Raw genomic sequence first — 12,057 nt, 5'->3', positions numbered from 1 at the left:
TTTTGCCTGCCCTAGCTGTAGGCACTTATTCAGCCAATCAGGGATAATTTGGAGGCAAACTTACATAACGTCAATTGGGGTGTGTGATAGTCTGCTCCTAAAAGACAGCAAGTAGACCTCAGGGAGCCACATAGTAAGCAACCAACTACAAAGCACCAGACCATGCCATTACAGCCAAATGCCCCTCTTGAGGCAGAAGGTTGGCAAGTTCAAGGCCAGATGGGGCAACAGATTGAGAACCTGTCTGAAGATGGAAAGTCAGGAGAGAGGGCTGGGACTCCAGATCATCAGCAGAGAACTTGTCTGCCATAAAGTGCTGGTTCACTCTTGAGTGCAAAACTAAAGGAAGGAAGGGGCGCACTAACAGATTTATTCTAAGAGGTAAGGGTTTCCCTGGTGAGAGTTAGGGTTGCAGAGCTCCAGTATAAAGACAAGCCATTGGGGTCACTCACTGGCTCCACCGGGCAGCTCCCAAGTCTGACCAGGAAGCAGGATTTCTTTCTAGCTTATTTTGTTGGGGGACATTTAACTGGTATTTGCATCCCTATGGGGAGTCAGGGGAGACTCCAGCTCTCTGCACTTCCCACTTCTGTTCATCTTCAGGAAGTCCTGAAGGGGAGGTGGGACCAAGAGAAAGCATTGCCTGACCCACTTGTGGTCCTCCGTGCCTCCTGCTTCCAGATGGGGGTGGTGTGTGGCTGATTTATTAGTTGTTTTGTCTTGTTGGGATGGAACTGACAAAGTCAGTCCTCCTCCCCGATTTTAGAATAAAATCCTTATGTTCTCTTCATTTAAAGCTAAGAGTAGCTTAATAAAAGGAGAGTTTCCAAGAGGATGCAAACCATGGTGCTGGGGAGGAAATTTAGACTGTGCAAGAAATACTGACCTCAGCTATTGATATGCACACTGGCAGGTCCTAAGAACTGTATTAGCCTATTTATTAGTATAATGAAGCTTTCAAAGCTGTGGGCCTTATAAAGCAAGGTTTATTTCATCTCACAGATTTGGAAGCTAAAGATCGAGAGACCATATTTAGTGATGACCTTGTGGCAGGGTCCCAAGATAGTACAAGGCATCACATGGCAAGAGTCAAGTTGTGCATGTGACTTCTGATCTCCCCCCCCCTTCCTCTTCCCCTTTTCTCTCCCTCCCTCCCCCCTCTCCCCTCCATCCCCCCCCTCCTCACACAGGCACAGGATTCATGATGACTGAGCCTAATTCTAATCATTGCTAAAGGTTATGACTAATTAATGTTTTGTCCCTTGTACAAACCATGGTGACAACCAAGCACTGAAGATCAGAGTCTCTCAGGTCTCCAGAGAGGCCAAGGTCTGTGACAGCAGGACAGTTGTAGGGGGACACTCAAGGCTCAGAAAACAGCAGGGCCTTTCCTAGACCCAGACTTGTGCGCACTTGAAAGTCTAGTTGGGAATGGCAGGGGCATGCTAGGCTGTTCAATAGGCTCTAGTACTACTCATTAAGGGTTTAAAAAATTTTTTTTTAAATTTGAGACACGGTTTCTCTGTGTAGCCTTGGCTGTCTTGGACTCACTTTGTAGACCAGGCTGGCCTTGGGTTCACAGAGGTCCGCCTGCCTCTGCCACCTCGGGATTAAAGGCGTGTGCCACCGCCCCCAGTAAGGGTTTAAATTTTTAAAGATTTTATTTATCGTTATTCTATGTGTATGAGTATTTGTCTAAACATATGTTTACACACCCTGTGTGCCTGAATAGGCCAGAAGAGGATTAGAGTGCCTGGGATTGGAGTCACAGATGACTGTAAGCCACTGTGTGGGTGCTAAGTATTGGCGCTGGGTCCTGTGGAAGAGCAGCTAGTGTTCTTAACTGCCGAGCCATCTTTCCGCCCTCCACTAAGCCTGTTTATAAACGCAGTGTGACTTTAGAAGCTGTCCTATTTCTTGTATTAGGAAAGTATGACGTCATTGTTAAGACAGTTATAGCTGCCCCCTGCACACACGTGAAGACAGGTAATTGCTTTTGACACTGAAGAATGACCCTAGGCCAAGTAAGAGGTCTGCCACCGAGCCCGGTCTCCAGCCTTCATCTCACTTTTTATTTTGAGACAGGATCTCACTGAGTTGCCCAGGCTGGCCTTGAACTCACTTTGCAGCTCAAGCAGCTTTGGACTTGTGATCCTCTTGCCCCAGTCTCCTTCTTTGGCTGCACATGTTCTTTCTTTGATTACTCTGAGACATTCATTAGGGAAGCAGTGTGGCCCACAGTGTGAATGCATCCATCCCAAAGCTTTATGTTCTTCATATGATAATGTACAAGGATGCATATAATTGTATTTTCTTTTCCCAGAGGAAAAAAGGAGACACTTTGAGAAATATACACATTGTCCAGAGTTACTCAGCTAACTGAATAATAACTATAATTACCTAGCATTTACTGAACTCTTTAGGTCAAACATGCTTCTAGACACACACACACACACACACGTATGTGTATATATATGTGTCTGTGTATGATTTTATATATATATATATATATAATGATCTCATTTTACCTTTCCAATAATCCTGTCTGGGTTCTCACAGTGTTTCCATTTTACAGATGTGGACACAGAAAGGTAAAGTGGCAGGACAGGAACCAGCAGTGTGAGTCCAGAGGGGACCCCTGCAGACTGCTGTCTTTGGAAGATCCCATCAATCCTCATGCCTTGACCTCCACCTTGGGTCAGAGACTGTGGCTGTGACCTAGATCTCATGGTGATGACCTAGAAACCTCAGCATAGCACAGCCTGTTGCATGTGGGTGCCCTCTGTTTGAGCCTCTGATTTTGTGTCCTCCTGGATGCGCTACGCCCCTCCCAGGGGGCAGAGGGACATAGGGAAAAAGAAGTGGCATTGCTCACAGGTGACATAATACCATTCTGCTCTCTCCACCGAGAAAGTCTCTGTTGACAGGTAGAGCCCGACTGAACTGCCCACCAGCCCACTAATATGTGTGCTTTGTAAGCACCCACCTTCAACTTGTAGAAAGTGCTCTCCCTGTACCAGCTGCGGCAGCCATCCCTGGCCTGGCTTGCCCCACTCAGCCTGCAGTCCGCCACCCACTGCTACCCACAGTCACTTACGGGTGACACACTGCTGGATGGAGCCTGCTCGGAAGAGGGTTGGGGGTGTCTTCCTGCTGAGCCTCTTGATCAGACGGTCACGCTCATTCATCCTGCAAGAGAGCAAAGAGGATCAGGACCGCCAGGTCACCCCGCCACTTCTCTGGGAGATCCAGGTAGCTTCAGACTGAAAGAACAGCACAGAGCGGCCTCCTGCGCCCAGAAGGTTGATTTATTCCTCGCCCAGAGGCATCAGGCAACATGTATGCCCTTTCATATGAGGCAGGTATATCTCTATTTCCTATTTCCTCCTTTTACTTCTTTCTCCATGTTGAAACCCAAACCCAGAATAAAATTGCGCTTGGAGACCAGACCTGAACAGAGGGTAAAATGACATACAAGTGGGCCCTGATCCTTATAAAGAAAGGAGATCAAGATTTGGACACACACCACAGGTCGATGTCCACGCAAGTACCCAGACGGAAGGCAAGGGAGATACTGCAGACTTCGGCAGTATGGGTGTTTCTAGTTTAGTTCCGCGGCTCCGGAACAGAGGCGACAGCCCTCACTGTGGCCCTTGGTGGGGGCAGCTGGAACTCTGAGCAGCTATTTTAGAAAGCTCAAGCGTAGCCTGAAGCTTGAGGGCACTTGTGCTGATCACGGCCCCTTCAGGTACCCAAAGTGTAAATAACATAGAATTGACTTCATTAAAATTAAAAACCTTTAAACGGGGCACAGTGCTGCACACCTGTTTTTCCAGCTACTCAGAGGCTGAGACCTGAGTATCACTTCTACCCAGGAATTTGAGGCCAGCCTGCGCAAAATAGTCTAGCAATCCAAACAAAACCAAAAAGAGGTAGGGCTGGGGAGGCAGCCCAGTGGTTAAGCACATCCGGTGCTCTTGCACAGGACCAGGGTTCAATTCACTCATTCAATTCAATTCATCCTTATGGGTTTTGTATGTATTCCAGATACCAGGTCACATTATGGCTTGTAATCATCCACACTGCATTTCCAAGGGATCTGATGTCCTCCTCTTCTGGCCTTGGGCACCATGCATATTTGTGGCACACATACAAGCAGGCCAAACACTCATACATGAAAATCTGAAAATCTAAAAAATGTAAAATATATCAAATGACATTACAGAGGAGCAAGAGGCAACATGTGGGAGGAAACCTTTGCTAATCGGTCGTATCTGACACGGACCTGGTGTCTACAGCACACAGGCAACCCCCTAAGGATGAACAGCAAGAAGGCAAACAACCCAGAATGAAACATGAACAAGGGGTTTCATGAGGTTTTGTACGATGGAGATGCACACTGCTCAGCATGTACATGCGGGACAATGCTAATCAGAACCACCACAGGACACCATTTCGCGCCCACGAGGATGGCTATGAAAACAGCACACAGAACAAGCTTCTAGAAAAGGATGAGAGTCAGAGAAGGTGTGGAGAAACTGGGACCCTGTCATCTCCCTGATGGGACTGCAAGATGGTAAAGCCACTGACCCTCAGGAGGTTAGCCTGAATCAACAACATCACCTAGACACCCCACTCCTAGATAGACACCCAAAAGAACCAAGAATGAACGCAGAAGATCCCTACCCTACCAACATCCACACCACCATGATTCACAGACCTCCAAGGGTGAAAAACAAATTTCCATCACCCGAAGGATGAATACTTAAACAAAATGTGCCCTATCCCTTAAAAGGAATAGCATCTGTGGCATAGATAAATTCAACCATGATCCAACACTACACACAGAGACATACTTTGAAAACATAGCCAGTCCCAAAGACTGGGCATGAGAATAGGAAATGTCCAGAGCCGGCAAATGTGTAGAGACAGACGGAAAACTACAAGCAGAGGCTGCCAGCAGCTGCAGGGCAGGGCAGATGAGGCGGAGGGAAGACTGGGTGTTTAAAGCATGCTGGGTTGCCTTTAGGGAGATGAACATGTTCTGAGACACTGGCAAGGACTCATAATATTATTAATGCAAATGCCACAGACCCATAGACTTCAAAATCACAATTTCTAAGTTATATAAATTTTTATCACAACTGAAAACAGAAAAAGTCCTTTAAAAAAAAAAAAAAAAAAAGAGGAGTAGGTCTCAACTCAACACCAATTCCCTCACATCCTCCAAACCACTGGCATCTTTACAGCTCATTTCTCCAGAGGTGCCGGGGGTGTTGAAATAAAGTGTTGCCTTTGATTATTCCACCCCCACCCCATGTGCTGGCTCAGAGGGTATGCTAGCTGGGGGTCTGCTGGTATGGAAGGTGTTAGGTAAACACTAACTCAGCCTAGCTATGAGCTACGTGAAGTCTCGGTGCCGCCCCAATAATGGCGTTGAGGTTGAAGCCCTGACAAGTCCTCACCAAAGGGCCCATCTTAGAAGCTGACATACCTTAGAGGAGGTGTTACGTTTCTGTCCTGGCAAATGAGCAGTCTGAGGAGGGAGGGGCACACTGGGAAGGGTTGTACTGGAGAAAAATAAATTCTCATGTTCACATGTCTGCTTGGAAGTGTTCGCCTGCCCCCACCCCCACCCCCCAAAAAATAACACAAGACTGGAAATCACCAAAGCACAGGAGTGCAAGGCAGCCAGCCTGCTTTTATCTCCCTGCAGTAGATCCCACAGCTGATAAGATTCACAGAAGACGCCATCACAAAATCCCAAACATCCTAGTAGTTTTAGAGAATCATCTTTAAATTAGCTGCTGGGCATTCTTGAACCCACAGGTGTACAGAGATAGCCTAATAGGCTCAGGGCCCTGAGCTCATTCCCAGCACCCCAAACCCCAAAACCAGCAATAAAAACAAAATGGAGGGGGCTGGATAGTTCCCTTCCCTTCAGCCAGAGCCAGATACCTCCCAACTCGGAAGGCACTCTCTCTTGCCTTGTGTGATGGCTGTTCTTGGCTGTCACTGGACACCAGGTGTAAGACAAACCTAATGAGCCCGAGACAGGGGTGTGAAGAAGGAAGGCCTTTGAGGAGCCACAGCACGGGAACCCAGGTTTCCATTGACCTCACACCCCAGACTTGGAGCCGAAGAGCTCGTGATCCCAACCGCTTACAAGAAGAGATAAAGAGCTCAGCCTCAGCTCTCTAGCTCCAGGTGCAGCACAGCACGATGCTAACCTCCCAACTGAAGCCGCTTTATCCCAGCCAGACGCCCCAGAGAAATGTGTGCTTCTCTCCCACCCATGCCAGCCATGACTGAGAGGAAGCCCGGGCTTGCACCCTGAAGGAACCGACAAGAGGCTGTCCAGCAGCACTTCCTGCAAACACAGAGCTGTAGTTAGTTCTCCATGATGGCCAATGGCGGCCATGACGGCCAATGTTCGTCCTTGAAATGTCAGTGGAGAACAGGGGGATGCCTGTAGGGAGCTGGATGTCCACCTCCAGCCAGCACAGTGTGAGGCTTTCCTTCCTCAGCTCACTGGGAGTCAGTTCGGCTCAAATAAAGAACCAGGAAGCAGGCAAAGGTCATTATCTCTATCCCCTGGCAAGGATAGGCGGCCATAAAACCAGATTTTTATCACCAAGATGACAGGGACAGTGAAGTTATCTAATGAACTTTCAAGTGCTTATGAAAAAAAAAATGCTTCAATAGCAATTACGAGTAAACTTAATACAACGGAAAAAATTTTGGCCCAAAGATAAAAAGAATTTTAGAACTAAGAAATGTAATAACTGAGATAAAAACGTTAGTGGATGGGCTAACAGAAAAATAGTAGGGCAGTAGAAACAGTCAATGGGCTGCAGGAAGATGGAATAGTAAAAATCACCCTGTTTGAGTAATAGAGATAAAAGAGACCAAAAGAGCTACAAGAGGCGGGGGTGGCAAAGGATGTAATATTCCTCTCTCCTCAAGAGTCACAGACAGGATGGAGCATCTGGGGTTGAGGCCGCTGGGAGAAATAATGGCTAAAATGAATCCCAAGTTTGTTGAGAAAGCTAAACTTACAAAGCAAATTCTAAGAGAGGGGAAAACTGAGGAAATGCACGCCAGGACTTAATTCAGCTTATCAAGGCTAAGATAAAGGCAGGATCTCAAAAGCAGCCAGAGAGACAGCATCTTATCTGAGGGACCGCTAATTGGAATGTTAATGTGTTTCTCATGAAAAACTACTGAGGCCAAAGGAAGAGGAACACTTCTCCTCCCTGCTGGAGATCAACCAGCCAATCAAGCAACCAAACAAAGAACTGTCTGCCAGCGAGAACTTCTCTTAGAAACAAAGAGAAAGAACAGAAAATGGGACTTTGTAACTAAAGACATTTCTACACACAATAAGGAGATACTGAAAGAGGGGATTGAGACAAAAGATGGAAGGAAGAACACACAAAGAAGGAGTTTTTCTTTTCTTCTCCAGTTCTCCAAGTTATACTGGACAAGCTTAGAAATTATGCACAATGTAATGAATGGTGAGAAAACATTATAAACAAAGATAAAGAAGGGATATAAAAGGAAGCAATGTTTCTGTGCATCACTAAAATTGACAAAATGACCAAAGTGTAAACAGTTATGTATCTATAATGAAGTGCCCGAAGCAAAGAGTTAAAAAGCGATTCTAAGATACAACTCACAGTCATAACAGATGCATTACAGTGCAATTCTAATAACCCACTTTATAGTGGAGATGCAAGGGTGGCTCAATATACAGAAATAAATCAAAGTATCCTTGTTAGCAGGATAATGGAGTAGGGGAAATCACACTATTTGTTTTTTATAGGCAAAGCATCTTATAAAATTCAGTGTCCATCTATGGTTTTAAGACAAACAAAAATAGCAGATTAGATGGGAACTTTTTTAACTTGGCAGAAAAACATCTACAAAAAAGTCCCCACAGGTAATATCATACCCAGTGGAAAAAAACTGTTCCCCATTGGGAGCATAGTAAAGGTGTTTGCTCTCACTATTCCTATTTAACATGGTGCTAGAATTTCTGGACTGTGCAATAAGATAAGAAAAGCAAATTAGAACCATGGGGTTTAGGATATAGAAAACAGCATTGTCTGCATCTGTAGATGAAGGATCGTCTAGAAAATTTTAGGAAATATATATCTGAATTCAAACAGAATACTTGTAGTAGTAATAAGTGACTTCAGCAAAGTCACATGATACAGATAAGCAAAAATACAAAACTTGGCATGTAGTGATGAACATATGAACTCTGGAGTTAAAAAGACACAACTTAAAACCACTCAAAGAAATATCTGAAATGTTTCTATGCAAAGCTAACAAGTATTTTATGATGCTGTGAGCTGAAACTATGACACTCAACAAAAGACCTAAGTGACTTTGGAGAGATTTGTCATTTGCAAGGATCACAGCTGACTGCCATGAAGCTGTCAACTCCCCTCAGTGCGATATGGTAAAGATTTAATGTCCTTTCTATCAAAGTGCCAGCAACATTTTTGTAGGCCAGGTAAGGTTATCCTATCCTGGTTTGGGTTTGGGGAGCTGGCTCGATGGCTAATGTGCTTCCTGGATGAGCAGCACGTGGAGGGCTGGAGTTTGCAGCAATATAAAGTACAGGTGTGTGGTGGCCCCACTGCAATTGCAGCTCTCAGAAGGTGGGGTCGGAGGATCCCTGCCTCAAGCTGTAGCAGCCAGCTCTGAGTTTTAGCTCAGAGACTCTGCCTCAGTGAGTAAGGTGTGGAACGATTAGGGAAGGAAGGCTTACAGCATCAGCTCTGGGCCACACATGTGTACGTGCTCACACACATGTAAGCATACATGCCCATACTGTTATGACATATATAAAAATACATTCAAGAAAGATGATGCTAAATATGGGAAGGCATGATCAACTGTTACAAATCCTTCTGGAAAAGAATACTGCCGTGTGATGTTTCTGTAGTTATCCAGATGTGGTGGCATTGTGGGTTTTAGAAGCACACGGACATAGACAGACTAGAGTAAAATAACCTAGAAGCAAGAACTGCCCCCCAAGCCCCCCCACCAAGCCCTTCCCATGTATGTCTTCCCTTCCTTTTTACCATGGCAGGGATCCTGTCCAAACCCTCACATGCGATGGGGGAGCTCTCTGCACCTCTGTCCTGCACTTCACTTTTGACAACGCACGGAAGGAATCCGGCGAAGAGAAAGCCCTCTCAACAAGTGGATCTGGCGAAACCATGTTCACGCAGTCAATGAAGAAAAACAACACCACGAGGAATCTGAAGTCATGACCCTGATACAAGGTTAACTTAACATGCATCACAGACCTCACAGCAATGTATATAAAGTATGTAAAGCAAAACGTAAAACTTTGATGAAAAAAAAGATAGGGGGCAATACAGGGTGCAAAAGGTTCTTCAGCCTGTCACCAAAAGTATAACGTGATTGAAATTCATGACTTTCTTCTGAGAATATTCTGCTATGAGGCTCTAAGGGCAGGTCTCCGAGCAGAGACAGAATTAGTGGACCACATAACTGATGCAGAGACCGTATCTAGACTATACTAAGAAGTTTTAGGACTCCATAACATCAGAGAATTCAGATGAAAAAAAAAATGGAACAAAAGGCATGAAAGACCTCTCCACAGGGGTACGACCTGGTTGGCATACAACCAGACACCCAGCATCACTGGGCTGCCAGGGAAATGTGAATCAAATTCACAAGGCATCAGTGAACGCCCATCACAATAACCAAATAATTACAAAATGGCACCAGAGGTTGCTTTCAAGGACTGGAAGGGTCATTGCTGCACCACTACCAGAAGTGTAAGATGGTATGTCCTCACTGTAAAACAATTTATAACAAAACATGACACAATCATGTGGAAGAATGCCTTAAGATGATGGCGTTTATGTTTGCATTACACCTCAAAAAACTTAATCAGATGGCTGTGCCTAATGTGCTGCCCAAATTGTCAGCCCACAGAATCATGAGCTAAACAAAGGACTGCCATTCTTTTTCTTTCTTTCTTTCTTTCTTTCTTTCTTTCTTTCTTTCTTTCTCTCTCTCTCTCTCTTTCTTTCTTTCTTCCTTCCTTCCTTTCTTCCTTCCTTCTTTCTTTTTGAGACAGGGTTTCTCTGTGTTGCCCTGGCTGTCCTGGACTTGCTTTGTAGACCAGGCTGGCCTCGAACCCACAGAGATCCTGCCTGCCTCTGCCTCCCCAGTGCTGGGATTAAAGGCGTGTGTTCCACCACACTCAAAGGGCTGCTTTTCTAAATAGAGAGATAGCCCCACGTGGTGCTGCACCCCCAGAACACCAGCACTTAGAGGAGAGGCAGAACTGTCCTGTAAGTTCAGGATCCATCTGGTCAACCCAGTGTGTTCCAGGCAAGCCAGGGTTACAGAATGAGACCCTGTCCCCAAAGCGAAGCATCAATAAACAAAATACTAAAAATTAAATATATGTTACTGGGGCTCAGAGGTTAAAAGCCCTGTTACTTTCGCAGTGGGCCCACGTTCAGTAACGAGCATCTCTATTATAGCTCACAACAGTCCCAGTTCCAAAGGATCTGACACCCTCTTCTGTCCTCTGCTGGTACCAGACACATAGGTACACGTAATATAGTCAGACAAAACACTAATCGATATAAAATAAATAAATCTTTAAAAAATAAATATGTAGCTATCATAAACACAGGTATTGTACTCCTGGATCTTTACCCCATAGGAAAGGAGATACTGCTCTCAAAAGTTTTGGGAAGAAATGTGTATAAGTGTTTGATTCCTTCTCAGGCCCAAACTAAGGTCTGACATGTCCTTTCATGAGTGGGTAGTTAAACCAGGAGTGATTATCAATATCATGGGATACTACTTAGCCATGAAGAGAAAAAACTGTGGTGTAATCAACAGACTGGGAGAATCTTTAAAAACTTGTGTGTTGTGGGGTATGTGTGTGGGTGTGGGTGTTACTACACGAAAGAAATATATTATGTGATTCTATTTATGTACTTAACTACTCTAGAAGTGACAACACTGTCAAACTAGAGAACAGCTCAATGGCCGCCTGGTGTCAGGGAGGCAAGCAGCTGGTGGGTGCAAAGGAGGCGACACGAGGGACCATTCTGGTGGTCACCATGTCCATGGCGATTTCCTGGTTCGATGTTGTACTATGGCTTTGGATGACGTCACCGCTGGGGGGAAATGGGAAAGGGACCTGTGATCCTGCATTATTCCTTGATTGCATGGGAATCTACAATGATCTCCAAAGGAAAGTAAAAATCCGTGTCCAGTTTTAAATGAAGCTCCTGTTTCATTCATGTCTCTCTGTCCTCGTGTGTTTTGAAGCATTGCAAAGAAATGCTACCTTGCCAACGTTCACTGAGGGCGGGGCTCTCTCCTCTCTTGTGAGCCCTCTCTTTTGGGTTCACCAGAGGGAGAGCTTCGGCCTCACTAGCGAAGCAGGCAAAGGAGAACTTGAGTGACAGTTCCAGCACATGTGGAAACCATTTTCTCATTCCATGACCCTAAATGAGGTAGCAAGGCTTCTCTGAATCAGGCCGAGCCCCTTGGTAGAGTGGGTGAGCCTGCAGGAGGTCAGGCTGGAGTCACGGGACGGCTAGGAACAGATAAATTAGGAGGCCCCGGGGGCCGAGGCCATAGCAGCCTGTATGGTAGGTTAAGGAGGCCGAGGTGGAAGGGGGCCAGGAACAGTCTAGGTTGTATGCAGTTGACAACGGGGCAGAGGACAAAACAAAGCCCCCTGGTGCAGCAGGAAGCTAGGCATGAAGACTCAGCTGCAGACGCTGAGGGTTTGATTGCAACTGTGGAGCAGCAAATGGGACCATGCACACTGCTTATTTCAAAGCCTCCCTTCTCTCCCCCCCCAACCCCCCCCACCCCAGTTTCCTCTCAAGCTCTTTCCCCTTCCCCCACTCTGCCACAGCCACACAACTGTCACTCCCACCTCCAGGCCTCTACAGTTGCTTCCGGTTCATCCCACTGAGGAGACCTCCTAGTCTCTTGACTCCCCCACTCCCCCCCCCCCCCCGCCACTTCTCCCCA

At 46.0% G+C, this 12,057-nt stretch overlaps 1 protein-coding gene across 5 annotated transcripts in view; it reads right to left on the bottom strand.

The window, feature by feature from the left end:
* Positions 1 to 12,057, bottom strand: part of ATP8A2 (ATPase phospholipid transporting 8A2) — a 543,049-nt gene that overhangs the window by 7,379 nt on the left and 523,613 nt on the right. For all 5 annotated transcript variants that reach the window (XM_084768271.1, XM_084768273.1, XM_084768274.1 and 2 more), the window contains one exon: positions 3,098 to 3,189. In XM_084768271.1, the coding sequence (XP_084624397.1) occupies positions 3,098 to 3,189 (92 nt within the window). The remainder of the gene's footprint in view (positions 1 to 3,097; positions 3,190 to 12,057) is intronic.

Source organism: Acomys minous (genome assembly GCF_964271855.1).
Source record: "Acomys minous genome assembly, chromosome: 18".
Lineage (NCBI taxonomy): Eukaryota > Metazoa > Chordata > Mammalia > Rodentia > Muridae > Acomys > Acomys minous.
This window is presented reverse-complemented; position numbering and strand designations above follow the sequence as displayed.